General features: G+C 45.2%; 1 protein-coding gene across 8 annotated transcripts in view; it reads right to left on the bottom strand.

Annotated features, from left to right (window-relative positions):
* The window catches only part of LOC117359371 (telomeric repeat-binding factor 2-like), a 110,487-nt gene that overhangs the window by 65,665 nt on the left and 17,619 nt on the right, over positions 1 to 27,203 (bottom strand). For 7 of the 8 annotated variants that reach the window (XM_033942016.1, XM_033942017.1, XM_033942009.1 and 4 more), the window contains exons 4-6: positions 21,720 to 21,806; positions 17,005 to 17,151; positions 16,496 to 16,629 (exon numbers count right to left, since the gene is read on the bottom strand). In XM_033942016.1, coding sequence (XP_033797907.1) covers positions 16,496 to 16,629; positions 17,005 to 17,151; positions 21,720 to 21,806 — 368 coding nt within the window. The remainder of the gene's footprint in view (positions 1 to 16,495; positions 16,630 to 17,004; positions 17,152 to 21,719; positions 21,807 to 27,203) is intronic. The other variant, XM_033942011.1, reaches the window with a different exon arrangement.

Raw genomic sequence — 27,203 nt, 5'->3', positions numbered from 1 at the left:
ACAGTTTAGGGGGTGAACATAAGAACATAAGCAGTGCCTCTGCTGGGTCAGAACAGAGGTCCATCATGCCCAGTAGTCAGCTCAGCGGCGATCCATCAGGTCCAGGACCTGTATAATAATCCTCTATTTATACCCTTCTATCCCCTTTTCCTTCAGGAAATTGCCTAATCCCTTCTTGAACCCCAATACCGTACTCTGTCCTATCACACCTTCTGGAAGCGCATTCCAGGTGTCCACCACCCTTTGGGTGAAGAAGAACTTCCTACCATTGGTTCTGAATCTGTCCTCTCTTAATTTTTCCGAATGCCCTCTCGTTCTTGTAGTTTTTGAAAGTTTGAAGAATCTGTCCCTCTGCACTTTCTCTATGCCCTTCATGATCTTGTAAGTCTCTATCATGTCCCCTCTAAGACTCTGCTTTTCTAAGGAAAAGAGCCCCAGTTTCTCCAATCTTTCAGCATATGAAAGTTTTTGCATACCTTTTATCAATCGTGTTGCTCTTTTCTGGACCCTCTCGAGTATTGCCATATCCTTATTAAGGTGAAGAATTTATGTGCACAACGGAAGAGCAGGACTTGGGTGTGATTGTATGTGATGATCTTAAGGTGGCCAAACAGGTTGAAAAGATGACAGCGAAAGCTAGAAGGATGCTAGGTTGCATAGGGAGAGGTATGGCCAGTAGGAAAAAGGAGGTAGTGATGCCCCTGTATAAGACTCTGGTGAGACCTCATTTAGAATATTGTGTACAATTCTGGAGGCCGCACCTTCAAAAAGATATAAAAAGGATAGAGTCGGTCCAGAGGAAGGCTACTAAAAAGGTGTGTGGTCTTTGTGGGGACAGACTTAAAGATCTCAATCTGTATACATTGGAGGAAAGGCAGGAGAGGGGAGACATGATAGAGACATTTATGTTGAATCGATTTTTATTATTATCAAATAACACAGAACAGACCAATAGGTCAGAACCACAGTAACAAAGGAAAACAGCAGAAACAAAATAGGAGATCCAACAATCCCACCCACACCACCCCCCCCCCAAACCCCCTAGTCTGAAACGAGAAAAAGTGAGTGCAGTAGGCTTGGACTCAGATAGCCCACTGCCCAAGACAATAAGGAACACCAACACAGAAAGAAAGAAGGAAGAGAGCAAAGAAGAAGAAGAAAGAAAGAGAAAGAAGCATACCTGGCGCCCCTCAAGGATGGAACACAAGCCCAGGTCTCCGAAAAAGTCACAAGAAATTTAGAATGTCACTTCTAGCCCGTGGTGAGAGTGAAAAAAGGTAAGAATCCCAGATCCGAAGAAAGAGTCGCCTCCGTCGTAAGCTATAAGACGCATCTTTACACTCCAGCAGCAGCAGAGCATGCAAACGGTTCCTCCATTCCCAAAAGGATGGAGAAAGTTCCCCAATCCAGACAGATAGAATTACTTTCTTCCCCAAGACCCCCACCCGTCTCATAAACTGCCGCTGACCCGAATCAGACAAGCGGAAGGCCTCATACTTATCCAGCAAGAGACCAGCGGCAGAAAAAGGTAATGTAGTACCAAAGACGCTCTCCACATATGTTACAACCTGCCGCCAAAAACGTTTGATTTTCACACAAGACCAGAAGGCATGGATAAACGAATGGGGTTGCTGGAGGCACTTAGGGCATAAAGGAGAGTCCGTGTAACCCGAATAATATAACTGACTTTTCGTAAAATAGCCCCGATGAAGAACCCTAAACTGACACTCCCGTAGATCTGCATTAACGGAAACTCCCGGGAGTCTTGCAATCAAGGAAGGGAGATCCAAAGCGTCTCGTGCTATCCCCAGATCCTGGCACCAACGGGCGTGTAGGACAGCTCGATCAGCCGGACCCAATAATCGATGGAGATCCTTATACAGACCCGAAACTGTAAACCCATCCTCCAAATAGGGATCCAGCAGCGTCGCAAATTTGTTCTCAATAGGAAAAACCAAAGCGGCTCGGGGGAGGGATCGAACATAATGTTGAAGTTGCCGAAACGCAAGGAAGTCTCCCACAGAGAAAACACCCGACTGGACCAAAGCATCCCAGGACATTAAAGAACCATCTGCCTGAAGAACATGGGTAAGTAACGTGAAGTCCCGGGATGCCAATTTACGAAAACTAGCAGTCTCCATGCCCGGGCTGAATTGCAGATTCCCCTGAATAGGTAAGTATCTAGTAGTCGAGGGAGTACCCTTCCAGGAGTCCAACACATAAGACCATATGACACGTAGCGAGTGCAACAACAAACTCCCCCGAAGAGCCCCCGGCAAGGCAGAACGGGGCGCGTGCACCAAAGACAAAATATGCCAAGGTGCAAAAAATTCTTTCTCATAACATTTTGGAGTAAAATCCCGACGATCCGAAAGCCACTCCCCCAAAAAACGCATCAAACAGGCAGCATTATATAACCGAAAATGTGGTAGCCCCAGTCCCCCTCCTCCCCACGCGCCGAGCAGATAACGCAGCGCCACCCTTGGTCGCCGTCCCCCCCAACAAAATCTAGAAAGCATAGAATGTAACTTAGTAACATCCCGTTTCAAGAGCCATAAAGGGAGCAACTGCAAAGTATAAAGCCATTTTGGAAAAAGAACCATATTAAACAAATTGATCCTACCCGACAAGGACAGAGGAAGAGGAGACCAACGAGCAAACCACTCAGCCGAAGAACTGAATAAAGAATCAATGTTAACACGATATAACTCGGAAGTACGAGGCGTCAGCAGAATCCCTAAATAACAAAACGAAGAAGAAGCCCATTGAAGGGGAAAGGATCCAGGCCAAGAATCCCGCAAGACCGAGGATGTGGCCAACGCCAGAGATTTATCAAGGTTAAGCTTAAAACCCGAATACCGTATTTTCACGCAAATAACACGCACCCGTATAAAACGCGCACACGAATATAGCGCGCAGAAATCACGATGATTTGCACAAAAACTTTGATATACCGCGCTCACGGGTATACCGCGCATGCTGCCCGACGCTCCTTTCGCCCGCCCTGACTTTCCTTGCGCTGTCCCGACTCTCCGTTCACCCCCCCTGACTTCCGTGCACTGTCCCCCCTTGAAGGTCTGTCCCCATCCTTAAAGCCGGATGCCCCCCCCCCCGACGTCCGATACATCCCTCCCCCCCCCCCCCCGAAGGACCGCCGACTCCCCAACAATATCGGGCCAGGAGGGAGCCCAAATCCTCCTGGCCACGGCGACCCCCTAACCCCACCCCGCACTACATTACGGGCAGGAGGGATCCCAGGCCCTCCTGCCCTCGACGCAAACCCCCCTCCCCCCCAAGAACCTCCGACCGCCCCCCAGCCGACCCGCGATCCCCCTGGCGACCCCCACGACCCCCCCACCCCCCTTCCCCGTACCTTTGGTAGTTGGGCCAGAAGGGAGCCCAAACCCTCCTGGCCACGGCGACCCCCTAACCCCACCCCGCACTACATTACGGGCAGGAGGGATCCCAGGCCCTCCTGCCCTCGACGCAAACCCCCCTCCCCCCCAAGAACCTCCGACCGCCCCCCAGCCGACCCGCGATCCCCCTGGCGACCCCCACGACCCCCCCACCCCCCTTCCCCGTACCTTTAGTAGTTGGCCGGACAGACGGGAGCCAAACCCGCCTGTCCGGCAGGCAGCCAACGAAGGAATGAGGCCGGATTGGCCCATCCATCCTAAAGCTCCGCCTACTGGTGGGGCCTAAGGCGCGTGGGCCAATCAGAATAGGCCCTGGAGCCTTAGGTCCCACCTGGGGGCGCGGCCTGAGGCACATGGTCGGGTTGGGCCCATGTGCCTCAGGCCGCGCCCCCAGGTGGGACCTAAGGCTCCAGGGCCTATTCTGATTGGCCCACGCGCCTTAGGCCCCACCAGTAGGCGGAGCTTTAGGATGGATGGGCCAATCCGGCCTCATTCCTTCGTTGGCTGCCTGCCGGACAGGCGGGTTTGGCTCCCGTCTGTCCGGCCAACTACTAAAGGTACGGGGAAGGGGGGTGGGGGGGTCGTGGGGGTCGCCAGGGGGATCGCGGGTCGGCTGGGGGGCGGTCGGAGGTTCTTGGGGGGGAGGGGGGTTTGCGTCGAGGGCAGGAGGGCCTGGGATCCCTCCTGCCCGTAATGTAGTGCGGGGTGGGGTTAGGGGGTCGCCGTGGCCAGGAGGGTTTGGGCTCCCTTCTGGCCCAACTACCAAAGGTACGGGGAAGGGGGGTGGGGGGGTCGTGGGGGTCGCCAGGGGGTTCGCGGGTCGGCTGGGGGGCGGTCGGAGGTTCTTGGGGGGGGGGGGGGTTTGCGTCGAGGGCAGGAGGGCCTGGGATCCCTCCTGCCCGTAATGTAGTGCGGGGTGGGGTTAGGGGGTCGCCGTGGCCAGGAGGGTTTGGGCTCCCTTCTGGCCCGATATTGTCGGGAAGTCGGCGGTCGTTCGGGGTGGGGGTGCGAGTGGTCCTGCCGGGGGGGGGGGGATGTATCGGACGTCGGGGAGTCGGCCGGGCAAGAGGGCTTGGGCTCCCTCTTGCTCCGATCGTGGATGCGGGTGTGGGTGGGAGCGCGTGCGAGCGGTCGTTCGGGGTGGGGGTGCGAGTGGTCCTGCCGGGGGGGGGGATGTATCGGACGTCGGGGAGTCGGCCGGGCAAGAGGGCTTGGGCTCCCTCTTGCTCCGATCGTGGATGCGGGTGCGGGTGGGAGCGCGTGCGAGCGGTCGTTCGGGGTGGGGGTGCGAGCGGTCCTGCTGGGGGGGTGAATCGGGCGTCGGGCGGGGTGGGAACTATGTTTTAAAACTTTGGTATACCGCGCTCACGCATATAGCGCGCGAGGGGTATGCGCGGTAGGTAAAAACGCGTATAACGCGCGCGTTATATGCGTGAAAATACGGTAGTCTCCATATTCTTGAAAAGTGGCCATCAGATTGGACAGAGACAATACGGGTTCCGAGATATGGACCAGGAGATCGTCCGCAAATGCCGAGATCTTAAATTCGGAAGAACCAATTCGAATACCCGGAATAGCTCCATTAAGCTGAATATCACGGATCAAAGGGTCTAACGACAGAGCAAAAAGCAATGGTGAAAGGGGACAGCCCTGACGCGTGCCACGACATATGGGGAAGGAAGGAGAACAAAGACCATTGGCCCACACAAAAGCTGTAGGAGAGTGATAAAGCACCCGAATCGCATCCTGGAAAAAGCCCGTAATGCCATACCGAGTTAAAACCTCGAATAAAAAATTCCAAGAGACCCGGTCGAAGGCCTTCTCAGCATCAAAGCTGACCAATAGAGAAGAAAGTTGGGTTCTCTCCACGAATTCCAAAGACGCCAATATAGATCTAATGTTTTTCACACTCGTACGCCCCTGCACAAAGCCCACCTGAGGGGAAGCGATCAACTCAGGAAGAACACAAGCCAATCGATTAGCCAAAACCTTGGCGAACAACTTGGCCTCCACATTCAGCAGCGAGATGGGGCGATAAGAAGAAGAGAGGGCTGCATCCTTATGGGGTTTCAATAGCACAACTATTTGAGCCGAAGTGAGAGACTCCGGAAGGGCACCCCGTTGAATAGCTGCTGTGAAGGTATCAGCTAAGACTGGAGCCACCGTAGGAAGTAAGAGTTTATAAAATTCCATCCGGAAACCATCCGGTCCGGGGGCCTTTAACAAGGACCCCTTCTGTATGACGCCTGCCACCTCCTCTGCCGTTACAGGGGCATTAAGTTTAGCTACCGCCCTATCAGACAGGCATGGAAGGGAGAGGCCATCCAAATATGCCGTGCCGTCCATTAAATCAGATTGCTGTGAATAAAGCTTCCTATAATAGTCAAAAAACACTGCATTAATCTCGGCGTCCGTCCGGACCAAACCCCCCCCTGCCGCTCGAAGTTGCAAGATATGTGTACGTCCCGCCGAACGACGGACCACCTTTGCCAGAAGCGCCCCTCGTTGATTCCCATGGCGAAAGAATTGATATCTATAATAAGCAAGTGACTTGACTGTTCTAGCATGCAACAATTCCTGAAGCTTACACTGGGAGGCTAAGAGCTGGGAACGCAAAGAGGAAGCATGAGATAGACTATAAAGCCGACGGAGGTTACCAATCCTACGTTCCAACTGCAAAAGCTCCCTATCCCGAGCACGACGTTGATGGCTGGAATAGGCCATAATCTCACCACGGAGGACCGCTTTCGCAGCCTCCCAGAAAAGCGTAGAATCAGCCCGATGGCCCATATTATGTAGTTGATAGTCAGACCATTTCTGAAGCAGGAATTCCTGAAATCTCGAGTCCTGATACAAACGGAGCGGAAATCGCCAACGGAAAGATCCCGGTGGGGAGACATCCAAGTGCAAGAGTAACAGTAGCATGGCATGATCGGAAACGTCAAAGGAACCAATCGAGGCCGATTCAATCTGAGAAAACAAAGCGCTAGAGGTCAGCCAGTAATCAATCCGGGATAAGGACGCATGGGCTCTAGATAAATGAGTGTAGTCACGCTCACCTGGGTGAAGCGTCCGCCAAACATCAATAACGTCCAAGGAGGAACAAAGTAAAGAAATACCTTTAGTAGGCTGCATCCGATCCTGAGGAGCCGGAAAGCACAGTTACTTACCGTAACAGGTGTTATCCAGGGACAGCAGGCAGATATTCTTGACTGATGGGTGACGGCACCGACGGAGCCCCGGTACGGACAATTTTAGAGTGATTGCACTCTAAGAACTTTTTTAGAAAGTTCTAGCTCGGCCGCACCGCGCACGCGCGAGTGCCTTCCCGCCCGACAGAGGCGCGCGGTCCCTCAGTTAGTATAAGCCAGCTAAGAAGCCAACCCGGGGAGGTGGGTGGGACGCAAGAATATCTGCCTGCTGTCCCTGGATAACACCTGTTACGGTAAGTAACTGTGCTTTATCCCAGGACAAGCAGGCAGCATATTCTTGACTGATGGGTGACCTCTAAGCTAACAAAAAGAGGGATGGAGGGAAGGTTGGCCATTAAGAAAACAAATTTTGTAAAACAGATTGGCCGAAGTGACCATCTCTTCTGGAGAATGCATCCAGACAATAATGAGATGTAAAAGTGTGAACTGAGGACCAAGTAGCAGCTTTGCAGATTTCCTCAATAGGAGTGGAACGGAGGAAAGCTACAGATGCTGCCATTGCTCTGACTCTATGGGCCGTGACAGAACCTTCCAGTGTCAGTCCGGTCTGAGCATAACAGAATGAAATGCACGCTGCTAGCCAATTAGACAACGTACGTTTAGAAACAGGACGTCCCAATTTATTCGGATCAAAGGACAGAAAAAGCTGGGGAACTGATCTGTGGAGTTTCGTACGCTCCAGATAGTAAGCAAGAGCCCTTTTACAATCCAAAGTATGCAGAGCTTGTTCCCCAGAATGAGAATGAGGTTTTGGAAAGAAAACCGGTAGAACAATGGATTGGTTGAGATGAAATTCAGAAACAACCTTGGGGAGAAACTTTGGATGTGTACGCAGAACCACCTTGTCATGGTGAAAAACCGTAAAAGGTGGATCTGCAACCAGTGCATGAAGCTCACTGACTCTCCTGGCAGAGGTAAGAGCAATAAGGAAAAGTACTTTCCAAGTGAGAAATTTGAAAGTAGAAGTAGCTAAAGGTTCAAATGGAGGTTTCATTAAAGCTGAAAGAACCACATTGAGATCCCAGATAACCGGAGGGGCTTTAAGAGGTGGTTTCACATTGAAAAGCCCACGCATGAACCTGGACACCAGGGGATGAGCTGAAAGAAGTTTTCCATGGACTGGCTCATGAAAAGCTGCAATGGCACTGAGGTGGACCCTGATGGAAGAGGACTTCAGGCCAGAGTCAGACAAAGAAAGAAGATAATCCAACAACGTCTCCACTGCTAGGGAAGTGGGATCAAAATGATGAAGAAGACACCAGGAAGAAAATCTCGTCCACTTTTGATGGTAACATTGTAGAGTGGCTGGTTTCCTGGAGGCATCCAGAATGGAACGAACGGGCTGAGACAAAAGAGTATCAGTCGAGTTCAGCCCGAGAGATACCAAGCCATCAGGTGTAGAGACTGGAGGTTGGGATGCAGAAGGGTTCCCTGCTGTTGGGTAAGCAGAGAAGGAAACAGAGGAAGAAGAAAAGGTTCCCTGGAACTGAGTTGAAGTAGAAGGGAGAACCAATGTTGCCTGGGCCACCTCGGAGCAATCAGAATCATGGTGGCTCGTTCCCTCTTGAGCTTGAACAAGGTTCTCAACATGAGAGGCAGAGGAGGGAAGGCGTACAGGAACAGATTCGACCAGTCGAGGAGAAAAGCATCTGCTGTTAGACGGTGTGGAGAGTAAAGTCTGGAGCAGAATAGGGGCAGCTGATGATTGTGAGGAGCTGCAAAGAGGTCTATCTGAGGAGTGCCCCATTGATCGAAGATAGACTGCAGAGTCACGGGATCGAGTGTCCACTCGTGAGGTTGGAGAATTCTGCTGAGTTTGTCCGCTAAGGAATTCTGTTTCCCCTGAATGTATATAGCTTTCAGAAAGAGATGGTGATCTATGGCCCAAGTCCAGATCTTCTGGGCTTCCTGGCATAAAAGGCGAGAGCCTGTCCCACCCTGTTTGTTGATGTAGTACATCGCAACCTGATTGTCTGTGCACAACAGAAGGACCTGAGGAAAGAGAAGGTGTTGGAAGGCCTTGAGGGCGTAAAACATCGCTCTGAGTTCCAGGAAATTGATTTGATGCTTCCTCTCCTGGGCTGACCAAAGACCTTGAGTCTGGAACTCGTTCAAGTGAGCTCCCCATGCGTACAGAGAGGCGTCGGTGGTGATGACTAGTTGATGAGGAGGCTGATGGAACAGAAGACCTCTGGATAGATTTGAGGATACCAACCACCATTGAAGAGACTGACGAAGAGATGATGTCACAGATATGTGTCGTGAGCAAGGATCCGACGCTTGGGACCACTGGGTAGCAAGGGTCCATTGAGGAGTGCGCAGGTGAAGACGGGCATGAGGTGTGACATGAACTGTGGATGCCATGTGCCCCAAGAGTACCATCATTTGTCTTGCTGAGATGGACGGCAGAGGAAGCACCTGGTGACATAGAGACTGAAGAGTCTGGAGACGATTGGATGGTAGGAAAGCTCTCATTTGGAGTGTATCTAGGATCGCTCCAATGAATTGAAGTCTCTGAGAGGGAATGATATGAGATTTGAGTAGATTGATCTCGAATCCCAGAAGTTGTAGAAACTGGATGGTTTGGTTGGTGGCCAGAAGGACTGCTTGAGCGGAAGTGTCTTTGATCAACCAATCTTCCAGGTAAGGAAATACATGCAGGTGGTGAGAGCGTAGAAATGCCGCTACCACAATGAGACATTTGGTGAATACCCTTGGAGATGAGGCAAGACCGAAGGGCAGCACCTTGTACTGGTAATGACAATGATTGATCATGAATCGGAGATATGGTCTTGAGGTTACATTGATCGGTATGTGAGTGTAAGCCTCTTTGAGATCGAGGGAGCATAGCCAGTCGTTTTGATTTAGAAGGGGATAAAGGATGGCTAAAGAAAGCATCTTGAATTTTTCTTTTACTAGATGAATGTTGAGATCGCGAAGATCCAGGATAGGTCTGAGATCTCCTGTCTTTTTGGGAACTAGAAAGTAACGGGAGTAGAATCCCTGCCCCTTTTGATCTAGAGGAACTTCCTCTATAGCGTTCAGAAGGAGGAGGGATTGGACCTCCTGAATAAGGAGGGCCGATTGAGGACTGTTCAAAGCAGACTCTTTTGGCAGGCTTTGAGGTGGAAGAGTCTGAAAGTTGAGAGAGTAGCCGTGGCGGATGATGTTGAGGACCCATTGGTCCGATGTGATTACCTCCCACCGGCTGAGGAACAGAGAAAGTCGACCTCCTATAGGCTGAGGCAGGAGAGCAGGAATAGGGATACTGGCTATACTGTGGAGAATGAAGTCAAAAGGGCTGTGACTTCTGCTGAGGAGGTTGTTTTACAGCTTGTTGCTGCTGCTGCTGTCTGGGAGGCTGACGTTGTTGTTGCCTCTGACGCCTAGGTTGCTGAGCAGTGGTAGTCAATGGACGAGCTGTGAAGCGGCGTTGATAGGCCGATGGCTGCCTGTATGGTCTTGGCGGAGGAGGCTTCTTTTTATTCTTGAGCAGGGTATCCCAGCGCGTCTCATGAGCAGAGAGCTTCTGTGTGGTTGAGTCCATGGAATCCCCAAAGAGCTCATCCCCTAGGCATGGGGCATTGGCTAACCGATCTTGATGGTTAACATCAAGCTCGGATACCCGAAGCCAGGCCAAACGACGCATAGCTACTGACATTGCTGTCGCTCTGGATGTAAGTTCAAAGGTGTCATATATGGATCTAACCATAAACTTACGTAATTGTAGAAGAGACGACAAGCATGTGTGAAAAGCGGGATGCTTTCGTGAAGGAAGATATTTTTCGAAAGAAGCCATGGTGGTAAGGAGATGCTTTAAATAAAAAGAAAAATGAAAAGCATAATTACTAGCCCTATTTGCTAACATAGCATTTTGGTAGAGCCTCTTACCAAATTTATCCATGGCCCCTCCTTCTCTGCCAGGAGGGACAGATGCATATACACTGGCTCCTGAAGTCTTTTTAAGGGTGGATTCGACAAATAAGGATTCATGTGGAAGTTGAGGTTTGTCGAACCCAGGAATGGGAATTACCTTATATAGAGAATCCAGTTTACGTGGGGCCCCTGGGACAGTTAAAGGAGTCTCTAAATTCTTATAGAAAGTTTCCCTCAAGATGTCATGAAGGGGAAGTTTCAAAAATTCCTTTGGAGGCTGGTCAAAATCAAGGGCATCCAAAAAAGCTTTAGACTTTTTGGATTCAGCCTCCAAAGGAATGGACAAGGACTCACACATCTCTTTCAAAAAACTAGAGAAAGAGGAAGTGGCCTGTTTGGAGGATGGGTCAGGGACAGCCGAATCCTCCTCCTCTGAGGAACATTCGCCTTCAGAAAGAAAGGGTTCCTCTGAGTCTCCCCACAGATCAGGGTCTCTGACATGGGAAGAATGGTCCCGAGACTCAGGTGTCGACGTTTGCATGTGTCGGGTTTTGTGCACCGACTTACCCGACCTCATCGATACCGAGTCAGGAGAAGTTATCGGTCGCACCGGTGCCGAAGTCTGCACCGATTGATGGTGAGCTCTCGGCTCCGGTGCAAGGACTGGCATCGATACCGATGAGGTTAGGTGAAGCGGTATCGAGACAGTGGAAGCGGGTAACACGGGTTCCACAATCGGTATCGATACGGGTTGATCCACAACCGGTACCGGTGGCTCGGTGCGGACTGGCACCGGAAGGTTCGGTGTCATGATAGCAGGAAGGAGTCGTTCTAATTGCTCCTTAAGCTGCACCTGAAGGATGGCCGTAATGCGGTCATCGAGGGATGGCACCGGTACCGCTTTTTTCTTCTGCGGTACCTGCGGTGCCGCTCGACGCCCCGGAGATGAGGAGCCCGATGTCGAGGGACTCACCTCTATAGGGGCGGAGCGCTTCCGCTGGCGTCTTACAGGCGGCAGGATTGGACTCACTGCACTCGAGGCCGGAAGACGTTCCAGCGGGGAAGGCTTCTTAGCCGGCTTACCTGACTGTTGAGATGCCGGTGTGGAATCACGCGGCGTCGAAGACGAGGGTGCCGACTGAATCGGTGCCGAAGCCGGAGTCGAAGGAACGGGGTCGGACATCTCGGCACCGAATAACAATCGCTGCTGAATTTGGCGATTTTTCAATGTCCGTTTTTTTAAAGTAGCACAGCGGGTGCAAGAAGAGGCCTGATGCTCAGGACCCAAACACTGTAAACACCAGTTGTGTGGGTCCGTGAGAGATATAGGCCTAGCACACCGCTGGCACTTTTTAAAACCCGGTTGAGGGGGCATGAAAGTAAAAACGGCTTCCGCCAAATCGAAGGCCGAGGCTTCGATGGTGGCAGAAGGCCCCGCCGGGGAAAACCGAAAACTGAAGAATAAAAATAAAAGTTTTTTTTTTTTTTTTTTTTTTACAAATGAAAAGATAAGAAAAAAAGGCAATTTAAGCCAAAACGTTTACGCGAGCGGGAAGGCAAGTTAGGAGAAAATTTCAACAGCCGTTGAAAACGCGTCTTCTTAGCTCCGCGGAAACTAAGAAACTGAGGGACCGCGCGCCTCTGTCGGGCGGGAAGGCACTCGCGCGTGCGCGGTGCGGCCGAGCTAGAACTTTCTAAAAAAGTTCTTAGAGTGCAATCACTCTAAAATTGTCCGTACCGGGGCTCCGTCGGTGCCGTCACCCATCAGTCAAGAATATGCTGCCTGCTTGTCCTGGGATAATTGATTTATCCAGCAAGGGATCATGAACACAATTAAAATCTCCCCCCACGAGCAATGGCACATCCGACTGTTGGCCCAGAAGGCGAATAAGTGAGGAGAAAAATCGAGAGTCATAAGTGTTAGGAGCATACACATTACAAAGAATCAGGGGCCTATGATTAAATAGTACCTTGGCTATGATGTACCTACCACCAGGATCCGTCCATTGCTGTTGAATAACAAAGGGTAGCCCCTTCCGAATCAAAATCAAAACCCCGGCCTTACGATTGCTCGCAGGTGCCCCCAAATGCTGACCCACCCACCAGGTCTGTAGTTTAGCATGCTCCGCTGCTGACAGATGCGTCTCCTGCAGAAAGACCAGATCAGCTCTCTGACGGTTCAGGGCTCTCAAGATCTTATGTCGTTTAATAGGCGAAGTGACACCATTTATATTCCAAGAAATACATCTAAGAGGCTTCATAAGAAAATGGATATAGACAAAAATCAGGCAAAAATCCAGAAAGAAAACCGAGAGCAAGGCCGTCCCAGCCCGCGACCAGCTCCCAGAACCTCAATCTAGACCCGAGCATCCACCAAAGGATAAAAGCCAGCCACAGGGCACCAGGAATACGGAAGGAGAAAAAGAAAAGAAGAAGAAAGAGAAAGAGGAAAGAATAGAAAGAGAACAGAAGAAACCCCCAGCATATCCACCCCCCCCACCCCTCCCCCCGCCGCCCCTTCCCCATCCCTCATGTGACCCACTAGTGGTCCTAGGGTCCTGTGGAACAGCTCCCAACTCCCCCTCCCAATAAACCACACCAAGAAGAACCACCCCCCAGCCCCTCACAACAATCCCACCGCCACACATCCAAAATGAAAGCCCCCTGAGTCCTACCCAACCCATACATAAACAGATCCAAGAACACGTGTGATGTCCAATAACAGGTTGAGCAGCAAAATAAACCACTACAGGGCAGAACAATATAATGCTCGTAAACAGTATATAGTGGCCTAGCGAGCCTCCATATGTGCCACCCAAACCACCCACCCCGCATGCAAACCTTCCCACCCGTATCCTCTTCATACACACCACTCCCCCAACCGGTCAACAACTGCAAGAAGGACGTACCCCCCCCCCTCCAATACAAAACATAGCATCCCCTTCAACACCAACAAGCTCTCCCCCCCCACCATCCATACAGTCCCCGAAAGAAGAAAAAGAAATGTCCCACAAAAGTCCAGAACAGTCCATCGCCCCAGGCTCCAGAACAAGGCTGTCAGGCCAGCAAAAAGCAGGCACTGCAACGATCAGGCCCCCGCCTGAGCAGGCCAGCAGGTGCGAAGGCCTCCAGGAGATAACAAGCTGAGGCAGTACCCAGAGCTCTGTGCATCAAACTATTGCAACCTACAACAAAGAACGAACTCCAAAGCAGTCAAGGAGCCGGGTCTGGTGCCTGCATGGAATGTAGGAATCGTAGAGCTTCAGCCGCCACAGTAAAGAAGCGGGTCTGACCAGCATGTCTGATCCGCAAGCGGGCAGGATACAGCAGAGCAAAAGGAACTTTCATCTGGTACAGCTGGGAGCAAATGGGGGTGAATTCCTTCCGTCTGGCTTGCAAAGCAGGAGAATAATCTTGGAAACACAGCACCCTGGAGTTGTCATACATCAGGGGTCCCGAAGTACGAATAGCTCGCAGAATTTCTTGTTTATGGGCTGAGTTCAATAACTTGAGTATGACCGTGCGAGCTCTCGAGCCAGGCTCACCCAGCGGGCCCAAGCGATGCGCGCGTTCAATTCTCAGGGGACCATGCGCTGTGGATAGTGTTAAAGAACGCTGCAGCCAGGTTTCCAGAAAGGAATGGAGCTCACCATCCTTCACAGATTCAGACAGGCCAATCAATCTCAGGTTCCCCCTGCGAGACCGGTTCTCAAGGTCCTCTAGTTTAGCTTCCATGGCGACAAGCTGAGCCCGCATTTGCTGGTGATCCCCTTCACAGTGCTGCACTTGATCTTCCAGAGTGGTGAGACGCTGCTGGTAGGAGGAAAACTCTCCCTGCAACGTTTCCAGCCGAGTGTCCACAGAGTCCAATTTATCCACGATAGGCTGTAGTTTTGAGGTCAGGGATCCCTCCAGCAGCAGCCTCACCTCTGCCACAATCTCGGACACCCACGCGGTCGGCGCCGGGAGCGGCGGTGGAGACTCGCGGTCGGCCATCTTGGATTCACCCACGCGGCCGCGATCTCTCTCCCGGCGGGGCAGCCTGCTGGTCATAAAGCCCCGAACTCCTCAAAACACCTCTAAAACGCGGCAGCGATGTAATCGCCGAAATGCAGGGGCGAAATCGCGGCGCTCCGGGGTCGAAAAACAGCTGATGGTGGGAACGGGATCGGGAGCTTACCCCACCGACGTCTGCTCAGCAGCTCGACATCACGTGACCCCCTGATAGAGACATTTAAATACCAATGGATTGTAAATGAGCATGAGTTGAGTCTCTTTCATTTGAAAGGAAACTCTGCAATGAGAGGGCATAGGATGAAGTTAAGAGATGATAGGCTCCAGAGTAATCTAAGGTAATACTTTTTTTATGGAAAGGGTGGTAGATGCGTGGAACAGTCTCCCAGAAGATGTGGTGGAAACAGAGACTGTGTTTGATTTCAAGAGGGCCTGGGATAGGCATGTGGGATCTCTCAGAGAGAGGAAGAGATAATGGTTACTTTGGATGGGCAGACTAGATGGGCCATATGACTTATCTGCCATCATGTTTCTATGTTTCTAAAAGGCAGAGTAGCATTTACTACACTTCAAACTGGTGGGAATCATGCTGGAGATTCATGAGCTTAAAAACATGTCTGTTTACAACTTGTAAGTTTGTGTTGGCATCATCATGGACAAGAAGCTATATGTATATGGAGGATGAAGTATTACAAAACATAAGAATAGCCTTACTGGGACAGATCAATGGTCCATCTAGCCCAGTAGCCCGTCCTCACGGTGGCCAATCCAAGTCCCTAGTACTTGGCCAAAACCCAAGTGGTAGAAACATTCCATACAGAATCTCAAAGAATAGCAAGATTCTGGAATCCTAGAGAGTAACAAGATTCCGGAACCCCAAAGAGTAGCAACATTCCATTCAGAATCTCAGAGTAGCAACATTCCAGAATCTCAGAGAACAACAAAAGATTCTAGAATCCCAAAGAGTAGCAACATTCCATGCTACTGATCCAGGGCAAGCAGTGGCTTCCCCCATGTCTTTCTCAATAACAGATTATGGACAAATCACTTGACATTCTAACAATTGTTAAAATGTCAAGTGATTTGTATGAATTATTTGATTGAATTTTGTACACTTGATGCAAGAGTTAAAACTGAATAAAGAATTTAAAAAAAAATAAAACAACAGATTATGGACTTTCCTCCAGGAATTTGTCCAAACCTTTCTTAAACCAGCTACGCTATTCGCTCTTACCACAACCTCTGGTAATGTGTTCCAGAGCTTAACTATTCTCCGAGTGAAAAAATATTTCTGTCTATTGTTTTTAAAAATAGTTCCCTGTAACTTAGAGTGTCCCCTAGTCTTTGTAATTGTATTGCAATTTTTCACAATCCACATACGTTTTAACAACTTTGAACAGTTTAGTGTCATCCTCAAATTTAATCACCTCACTCGTCGTTCCAATTTCCAGATCATTTATAAATAAGTTAAACAGCACCGGTCCCAGTACAGACCCCTGCGGCACTCCACTGTTTACTCTCCTCCATTGAGAAAAATTACATTTTTAACCCTACCCTGTTTTCTATCTGATAACCAATTCCTAATCCACAACTGAACTTTGCCAACTATCCCATGACTCTTTAATATTCTCAGGAGCCTCTCATGAAGAACTTTATCAAAATCTATGTTTATCAAATGCTCCAGCTTACAGCAATGCAACATGGACGAGCGTTACAATTTCATAAAATATGGGACACTTATAAGGAATGGTGGAATTGATCACTGGTACCTTTGGATCGCTATGGATTCTTGGTTTATATATGTTAAGACCAGATATCTATGTGGTAAACACCAGAAAACAACATTTCATATGGGAGGGAGGTTGGTTATATTATACTGAATAATAAAGTTAATGTTGTCTATTTGGAAAATTCAATATGTTCCATCAGGCTGGAGCTCTGCAAATGCACTCCTGAGTTATGAATGCCATTCCTCACCTCCTTGCTTCTGGGCCCTGTCTTTCCATTGACACCGTCTCTGGTTCTAGTCTTGGCTTTGGCTCACACACACTTTTGCTGGATTCCTCCAACTTCTCAGTAAATCCTTCTGGAAGAAAAACTTTTTTGGCTGCCTAGAAAAGGACAGAGGAGAATTATTAAATCTGCTAGGGATGAACATCTACACAAATTTCATTTTAAGGCCTAGATGCTTCCTCCCTGGTGGGATTATCCAAAATAGCTGCTCTGCTGCTTAATTCTTCACTACAATATGGTCACATATTCCTTGTGACTCAAGAGAACAGAGTTGTTTGGACATCTGTGCCAACAGTTCTAACTCTCATTCTACCAGGTAAGAAAAGGTAGAGCCTAAAAGGTTTATTAGTACCAGAACTAGAATGAAATGATGCAACATTTTAGAATAATCAAGTTCTTCTTCTATATCCTATCTAACACTGCTCCTCTTTAGAAAAGTTGTGATGGAAGCCGGAGAGAAAGCAGATACACACAGAGAGAAGGAAGGGCTCTGTGGTGTCAATCAGGCCATCAAAGAGCTGGAAGGTCTTCTGCTTAACCGTCTCATAGCAGAAGTTCTGGATCATCGGGTGAGCTGTGTTCTTCTCAGAGATAACTGCCATCAAAAGAGTCCCCAGCTTCTGGGTTAAAAAGGAAAACAAAATGTCCACATTTCAGACACGGCACAGGTTCTCTCATGCTCAGCTCGTGTGTCTATGCTAGTAGAAGACTTCTACATGTGAAATATTTGTTGTCTGATGTGTTCCCTTACAGAAGGATCACAGCACATTATAGCCAATATACACAAGGATGAAGACAAACTTGATTTCAAATAAACTTGGGAAGGAACAAGAAGTCTATTGAAAATGGCAGTGCAAATTTCAGAGGGTGTTAAAAGAATGACTTGAATGAAAAATCTGATATAAATCTCTTCACAGAATTTGTTCCACAGTAGGGCAGATAATAGCTGTTATGGCCATCTAATCTGCCAACACCTATGAAAAACAAGGCTGAGGTTGGGTCAAGTTTGTCTCCACCCTCGTTTACCAGTGGAGTACAGCAAGTATGACCCACATATTTCAAAATAACATGACCAAGTAAGAACTGCTTCATAGATAACTCTTACGGTCTTATGAAGCAGGCAGGCATTTAATGAGAATGCAAGAATAGTTTTCATAATTTTTGTAACAAATCACACAATATAGGGTAGATATTTAGAACAATTTAATTGGGCAGAAGAGGCTCGAGCTTAGTTAAATCATGGTGTGTGTAAGCACCGTATTTTTCGTTCCATAAGAAACACTTTCTTGTCAAACTTTTAAGAAGTCAATCAAAACTTCTCTCTTTGATAAATTTCTCTGACTCCATTTCTGCCTTGATGTATTTTAAAACACTTCCAGATAAAATCTAATTAAATGATGGAAGGAGGGAGGGTTCTTGAGTGGGCAGACTTGTTGGGCCGTCGGCCCTTTTCTGCCGTCATACTCTATGTTTCTAATCTTAACATGCTAATGTAATTTCAAAAGTTTTTTGTAATATCACCATCTGTATACAGTCTCTTCCTCTGTAAACTGTTCTGAACTGTTTGTGGTATTGGGGTATATAAAAATAAAGTTATAATAATAATTATTATTCACCGAAAGTCTCGCAAAACAACTGAGCGAAAAGACTGAAATCTAAAGAAAATAAACACGAGCAGAAAAAACAAGCTTCTACTGTCTCACTTGTAGAAAGATGACTGAGGAGTTGAACAGCCCAGAGGTAAGAGAGGAGGAGCAAAAACATAGAAACATGATGGCAGATAAAGGCCATATGGCCCTTCTAGCCAGCCCATCCACAGTAACCATTATCTCTTTCTCTCTCTGAGAGATCCCATGTGCCTATCCCAGGCCCTCTTGAATTCAGCCACAGTCTCCCTCTCTCTACCACCTCTTCTGGGAGACTGTTCCACGCATCTACCACCCTTTCCGTAAAAAAGTATTTCCTGAGGGATCAAGATGGCTTCCGAATCCCTAAGCTGAGCGTCACGCGCTAGTGAGTTCTCCACTTATTTTTGATTCCGTGCCGAATTTTCAATAGGATGCCCAAACGGAGGGGTCGGAGCACGGCTGGGGCCTCGCGGAGCTCCGTCAGACCCAGCTTGGGCAACATTGAGGAGCTGTTCTGCCGCATGCAGAGCTCCCTACAGTCAGAGGCGCTCCCGCTAGAGACGCACCAAACGGGCAGAACGGAGGCGATCTCTCAGGGACTTGAGACCACGCTAAGCCCTGACACAAGGGCTCCGCCCCCACGCCCTCAGGTTTCCAGCTTCCCGCGGGCGGGGGAACTCTCCAAAGAGGGAGTATGTTCAGCCCTGGAGGCCGTTGTCAATCATGGAGGGAGCAGGGATCCAGACTCTACATTTTCAAGAGAGTCTGTTTGAAGAAACAGAGGAGTCAACAGCAGAGGGAAACGGACAGATGCAGGAGAGTGCTCAACAGGCAGTTTCACCAGAGGGAGAAGAGTCTGCAGCCTATTCTTTTCATCTTCAGAGACCCCAAGAGGTAACACTTGAAACTATCTGGGACCTGGTTGCCAATATTCCTAATTTGTTAAAACCTCAATTAAATCAAATAGAAGGGGAAATAAAACATCATGATAAAGAAATAAAAGAAGTAAAACAGGAAACAACAGAGCTTAGAAAAGAGATTGTCAGCATTAACCAGGAGTCAATTAAGACCAAACAAATTTATGAAACAATAATTAAGGATAATACCAATCTTAGAAGAAAGTTAGAATCTTTGGAAAATTTTCCCCGTGGAAATAATTTAAGATTGGTAAATTTTCCTAAGGTCTTGATGATTACACCTCGGGAGATGCTGAAAAGATACTTAATGGAAATTTTGAGTTTGTCTGAAAATATGATACCACCATTTACACAAGTTTACTATCTTCCTACTAATCAACGGAAACAACAGCAAGAGGTTGAACAGGAAAATTTGGATGTGTCCACTATATTGGAATCCTCGAATACTGAAAAGGCAGTCCCAGCAACCCTATTATTAACAGTGGCATTAGCCCCGGACAAAAACTGGTTACTGAGACTTTTCTTTAAAAATAAAATGAAAACCTTTTTAGGAATGCAGATACAAATGTATCCTGATCTTGCCAGAGAAACCCAGAGGCATCGTAAAGAATTTCTACTATTAAAGCCAGGGGTGTTGGCCCTTGGGGCAACTTTTTATTTACGTCATCCATGTAAATGCATAGTGTATTTTTCTTCTCAGAAATTTGTCTTCTTTGATCCTTCACAGCTGGTGACCTTCCTGTTGCTGTCTCGCTTGGAAAAAGAAAAAGGACAATAAGATCTAGCCCTAGATGGGAAGTTATTAGGGAACTTTGAGTTCAGCTTAGATTAATCTCAGCATTATTTGTTTCTTTTTTCTTAATTTAAACTGTCCTTTGTACATCTAGCTGTCCTTTGTACATCTAGATCCTCAAAGTGGACTTGAGTTAAAATTTAAGTAATATAATGGAGTTTTCTTTTTGTTTTCTCTTTGAAAATATGGATATGTATTATTCATTTGTTTCTTTGATTTTTGGACTTTAATATGATGATTATGGCTATGTATCCTTAAACTTAAATTTTTGCTTTCTGTACTTGATAATTATTTATAAAATGATAAATAAATTAAAAAAAAGTATTTCCTCAGATTACTCTGGAGCCTATCACCTCTTAACTTCATCCTATGCCCTCATTGCAGTTTCCTTTCAAATAAAAGAGACTCGACTCATGTGCATTTACATTACGTAGGTATTTAAACATCTATCATATCTCCCCTCTTCCGCCTTTCCTCCAAAGTACAAAGATTGGGATCTTTAAGTCAGTCCCACACACCATTTTAGTAGCCTTCCTCTGGACCAACTCCATCCTTTTAATATCTTTTTGAAGGTGCGGCCTTCAGAATTGTACACAATATTCTAAATGAGGTCTTACCAGAGTCTTATACAGGGGCATCAATACCTCCTTTTTCCTACTGGCCATACCTCTCCCTATGCAACCTAGCATCCTTCTAGCTTTCGCCATCACATTTTCAACCTGTTTGGCCACCTTAAGATCATCAAATACAATCACACCTAAGTCCCACTCTTCTGTCATGCACATAAGGTCTTCATCCCTTAAACTGTACCGTCCCCTCAGGTTTTTGCAACCCAAATGTATGACCTTGCTTTTCTTAGCATTAAATTTTAGCTGGCAAATTTCAGACCATTTTTCAAGCTTCGCCAGGTCTTTCTTCATGTTATTCACACCATCTGGCGTGTCTACTCTATTGCAGATTTTGGTATCATCTGCAAAGAGGCAAATCTTACCTGACAAACTTAAGCAATATTGTTTATAAAAATGTTAAAAAGAACAGGCCCACGAACAGAACCTTGAGGCACACCACTGGTAACATCCCTTTCCTCAGAGTGATCTCCATTGATCACTACCCTCTGTCACCTTCCACTCAACCAGTTCTTGACCCAGCCCGTCACTTTGGGACCCATCCGGAGGGCACTCGGTTTATTTATTAGATGTCTGTGTGGAACACTGTCAATGGATTTGCTAAAATCTAAATACACCACATCTACGCACTTCCTCTATCCAATTCTCTGGTCACCCAGTCAAAGAAATTGATCAGATCTATCTGACAAGACCTACCTCTAGTGAATCCATGTTGCCTCTGGTCCTGTAATCCACAGGATTCCAGAAACTTGACCATTCTCTGTTTTAAGCTCCCTATAAGAGTTCTCGCAAGAAGGGATTAACTACTCGAAGGTTCAGGAACAGGAGTGTCTGTCATACTAGAAACTAAATTTCTTGGCCAAAACAAATACAGCTGAAATTTAGAACATCCAGGACATTGAAGTTTTACCATATATGCTGGAATATCTGATTCTCCCTCCCCTCTTAACCATAATTATTTGTATAAGAAGCTAATGGACACTTGCTCTTCCAGATTAGGAAGAGGGTTAGCTGATTACCAAAGTAGACTTGATATCACTTCACAACACCAGCTTTTACAAATTCCTGTGAGCATCATTTACCTCGCTGTCCCACAGAAGAAACCTATAATGTGGCTCTGAAAAAGGAGCCCTTAATTTAGTACAATATATTTTGTCCCATGTTCCATCTTCCAGAAAAAGTCTTAGAGGGGTTTGTACAATTAAATATCTGTTACAGACTGACCTTTGTATTTGGGTCCTTTGATAAGTATTTCTTCAAAATTTTCAAGGCTCTTTCAAATTGGTTATTTAAAATACAAATAATGATAGCCTGAAAAGAAAAAGAAAAGTTTAAGTATTTACTTTCCTGGTCAATTGGCAAAGCAATGCATTTGAATGATTAGGGAAGAAAACCACCACTGGAGCCAGATTTCCTCCTTTCACAATGTGTTATGTTGTATTGCTCTCCTGAAGGGCTCTGAACAGTTATTTGGGTTTGGGTGCTGAGGCTATAGACATTAAGGTCCTGCTTAATCAAATCTCTAAGGCAGTCCACAAAGCATTCTCCAGGAATGTCAGTTTAGAATTATACATAGCTTATTTCTTTCAAAATACAAGTAGTTTGGGCAGGGATTGCCTAAAATGCTGACTGATAATACATGATCTGTGGGAATGCTTACCTATATGATCTTTTCAGAGGGGCATATTTAACAACCTGGAGATTCATCTTGGGACAGACTATTAGGCCGGACCTTGTGGGTACTTTGTTGGTAAAGCCTGATCTCTTCAGGGTACATTGGACGGGCCCCCGATTATTTGTTTATAAAGCTATACTGGCTGGGGAGGGTGGGAAGAAAGGACATTATGTCATTGAACCCTCTTTCCACTGGTCCACTGGAGAAATAAACTGCGCTCTCTCGTGGTACTAGAGTTATAATCAGGCTAAGCTGATACTTAGAAGAAGGGTTTCTTACAAATTTGGAAGAGCTATGCAAAAGCTTGGAGCCTTATTCTCAATGATATAGATGGATTCTGTTAACCCGTGCTGAAAACTTGACACTGATAAGGAGGGGTGCTTAGAAACAATGGGTTTATTGATTACTTATTGTTGGATGCGTTCAAGAAAATTCAAGAGAGACTTGAGGTTTGAAGTATTCTAGAAGAGGGTTGGCCATACTTCTGTTGTCAGATTGTTTTGTAAAATGGCAAATGACTTATTATACAGAGTGGAAATTAATTTTACCGAGGAAATATGATGTTTACATTTACAAATAGCATAAGTAACTGGGGAGTATGACAGGTATTTCTTTAAAAAAATGTTGGAGTTTAAAATGCACTATGAAGCTCATATCTCCCAGCTAATTCTCTTTTGGGATATGGCAAAAGCTGTGCTCCGTTGAGAGATAATTGCTTATTTATCCCATAAGCAAATGATGATGGGGCATTCTAAAATTCTTCATTTAAAAAGAAGAGAGAAGCTCATCTGGTCCAATATGTGATAATTCTTTTCTTTTTTTTTCCAATTTTTTATTCATTTTTTCATCTTCCATCAAGTGTACAAATATTACATCAATTAAAATTATATACATCACTTGACATTCTTATCTATTGTCATCTTAAAAACATAAATTAAACCCTTCCCCCACCCACCCTTTCCACAAATATTGTAAATCAAGCATATTGTACATGTATTATACTCAAAAAAACATTGATTTAAACTAATAATATAACAATTTAAACTAATAATATAACAATAAATCTCCCTTTCCCTTATTATAAATATACTTTTAGTGTAAAAAGATGTCTAATCATTACAATATGTTATCAATGGCCCCCAAATCTTTTTAAAATTGTTATAATTCCTTTTTTGCATGGCAATTGTTCTTTCCATTTTGAATATATGGCACAACAAATTCCACCAGAAAGTGTAATTAAGTCTGGTGTAATTTTTCCAATTTCTGGTGATATGCTGAATGGCAACTCCTGTCATTATTAACAGTTTATTATTACTTGATGAAATTTGACTTTTTACTCTCATAGTCGTCCCAAATAGAATTGTATCATATGATAGAGCTACATGGTTTTCTAATAAAGAATTAATTTGAGACCATATTGATTTCCAAAAGGCCATAATACAGGGACAAAAATAAAGTAGATGATCTAGAGTCCCTGCTTCCAGATTACAATACCAGCATCTATTAGACTTAGAGCAATCCAACTTTTATAATCTAACTGGGGTCCAAAATGCTCTATGTAACAAAAAGAACCAAGTTTGTCTCATAGATGCAGACACTGTACATCTCATTCTCCAAGACCAAATTCGTGGCCATTCAGATGCAGAAATTTGATGCTTAATCTCAATGCTCCAAATGTCTCTAAGACCAGTCTTTGGTTTTTTATTCATAAATCCAGATATCAATTTATACCACTGTGCGGCCTGGTGTCCCAAGAAATCTGCCTGAAAGCATAAGAATTCCAGACTATACTGATTGCTAAGATTTTTCCATTCAGGGAACCCCTCCTGAATAGCTTGCTTCAGCTGCAACCATTTAAAACTTTGTGATTTATTTAAACCATATTTATGTTGCAACTGTGAAAAATCAAGCAGTTTACCATTTGAAATAACATCATTTAAAGTTCGTATACCTGCAATAATCCAATGCTTCCATACGATTTTAAAACTGCCAATTTGAATCTTGGAGTTTAGCCAAATAGATTGATTTGTTGATTTGTGTATTGGATTAGGTGATAAGTTACTGACATAACAATGTTTTCCATGTATCCATCAAAATTCTATTCTCCTTATATATTCTAGGCATTTTTATACCGAGAACATGAGAAAGATGTAAAGGAAACATGAGTCGCCATTCTAAATACAGCCAGTCTGGGATGTTTTCCATGAGATCTGGGAGGACCCAATACATACCCTGGCGTAAAATATAGGCTTGATGATACCTATAAATGTTTGGAAAATTTACCCCACCCTCCGCAATTGATTTTTGTAAAGATACTAAAGCAATTCTAGGCATTTTACCCAGCCAAACAAATTTTGTAAGAATACCATTTAACTTTTTATAAAAGGACCCTCATACTCATTTGATAACAAACCACAGGCAATATCATCATTTTAATAGTTTGGACTCTCCCCCACCAAGAGAGATGTAAAGGATTCCATTGCTCACACATTTCCGTTACTTTTTTTAATAAAAGTTTTTCATTCTCCTTCACTGTGTCTTCAATTGTGTTTTTTATTCTAATACCTAAATATTTTAATCCATCTTCTTTCCATACAAATGAAAATGAATCAAATAATCCTTTAGTGCAATGCACATTAAGTGGAAGAATTTCTGACTTGCTCCAATTTATCTTATACCCTGAAATCTTTCCAAATACGTGATAAGCCGCTCAGGGTCCTTTTTTGAATGAGTCATCTCCAAACACTTCAGAATTCTGCAGCGGCATCATAAAAGGTTTTTTTTAAAAAGAAAGCTTTCAATGTTTCCCTGGGATAATACTTCTTTTAGAATCAGGCGGTAATTTTTCAGCTAGCGTGCGCTAATCTTGTGCATGCGCTAAAAATGCTAGCGCACCTTTGTAAATGGAGCCTATAGTTTTTAGTTTTGGTAGTTTTTTTGTTTAAAATTTTATAATTTTTTTTACAATGTTTTTAATTTGTAATTTATACAACTAAAGACTTTGTTTCAATTGTATCTTTACTTTTATTATTGGAGTTCTTTTCCTTATTTGTAAATGACTTTTATAAGCTACTGCACAAGTCGAATATCAAGAATAAACATACATATATTTTAGCACTTCAGCAAAGTGCACTTCACAAGACACCAGGATCAGATTGATATCGTGTTGAAAAATTTTATAAAATTCAAGATCATATTCAGCAGCCCTTACTTCAACTATTTAATTATATAACTGCCAAGGAAATGCCAGATTCAAATGAAGTTAGCAAAAATAATAATTTTACCTAAACCTGGTCGGACCCTAGTTCTTACCACCCAATCTCTCTTCTAAACTGTGATATTAAAATTATTTGTCAAAATTTGGTGAATAGGCTAGCTCAGATTTTGTCCAGTTTGCTTGAGCTCTCAGGTTGGATTTGTGAAAGGACACACTGTGAGCAAGAATATCAGGACCATGAGTGAAAAAGTTTTAGCAGGGAGAATGCCTGTTTTGACACGGGGAAGGCATCTGATCCAATATTATGGCCTTTCTTCTTCATGGAGTTGGGGGATTCTTTAGAAAAGTGAAAGAAATCTTGTATTCAGATCCCAAAGCTCTTATGTGGGTCAACAACATACTTATTGTCTTCACCCTTTGATATCACATGTGTATGATGCAGGGCTGCCCTCTGTCCTGATGTTAGATCCCTTTATTAGGGAAGTAGTATGCCAGAGTCCAGAATTCATGGAGGTCATAGTAACATAGTAGATGATGGCAGATAAAGACCCGAATGGTCCATCCAGTCTGCCCAACCTGATTCAATTTAAATTTTTAATTTTTTCTTCTTAGCTATTTCTGGGCAAGAATCCAAAGCTTTACCCTGTACTGTGCTTGGGTTCCAACTGCCGAAATCTGCCACGTTTCATCACTCAGTTTTTAAGATTTCAGCATTTAATGATGACTTACTGGTTCACTTCATGAATCCATGTCTTCGCCAATGGCACTGCTGGAAGCATTTACCAAGTATGGTGATTTTTCAGGTTTTACACTTATTTAGATTTATATCCCTACCTCCCAGAAAGCTCAGAACGGGTTACAAGTAAACATACAAAGCATTAAACAGGCAGGAGGGGGTACAGTTACACCCTAGGGAAGTAACTTAACTTTGATAAGACTCTGGCATTTGCTTCTATGGACAACTTGGAATGGCCCCTTTCTGTTAAAGTGGGAAAGTCTTTTAAATATTTAGTTGTAAAGATAACTCTGTTGATTATGGATCTCTGACTATAGTTTAAATATTTCATCCTAGATGGCTAATATTGCAGATCACTATTCATAATGTTCCATTTCTTTTGATAAATGTTTATGCACCCAATAATGACTCTCCAGAATTTTTTCTGGATTTATTAACTACTGTACAAACGTTTGAACCTCTACCAATTATTATGGCGGGGGATTTCAATCTTCCTTTAGATCTGTATTTAGATAAACAATCGAAATCCACACTGTCTCCACAAAAATCTCATGTTTCCTTTCAATCACTTATTACGCATCTTCAATTACTAGATGTTTGGAGGCTTCAGCACCCTACAGATAGAGACTACACATTTCACTCTATTCCACATAATAGTTTCTCCCGCTTAGATTATATTTTTGTCTCTCCTCCTTTCCTCAATTCTGTTACCAACACTTACATCTCTCTGATTCTCATTTCAGACCATTCGCTAATATCTGCTACTTTCTTATGGAATACAACGCCAATCCCCAGATCCCCTTCATGGAGATTGCAACTTTCTCTCCTTGAAGATGACGCTATAGTAGAGCGTGTTAAGAAATTTATTCAAGACTTTTTTGACTCTAATGTTATTTCTGATACCAATCCATTAAACACATAGGAAGCATTTAAAGCCTCATTAAGAGGAGAATTCATTTCCATTGCTTCTCATAAATCAAACACTGAAAGAGCCATCATAACAGATTTGGAAGCTCAAATTCTACATCAAGAACACGAGTATAGCACTACAAAAGATCCTAAACAATATAATACTCTATG

This window comes from Geotrypetes seraphini, chromosome 4 (assembly GCF_902459505.1).
Source record: "Geotrypetes seraphini chromosome 4, aGeoSer1.1, whole genome shotgun sequence".
In the NCBI taxonomy this organism is placed as follows: Eukaryota; Metazoa; Chordata; class Amphibia; order Gymnophiona; family Dermophiidae; genus Geotrypetes; species Geotrypetes seraphini.
The sequence above is the reverse complement of the archived record's forward strand: the minus strand, read 5'-3'. Positions and strand labels throughout refer to the sequence as shown.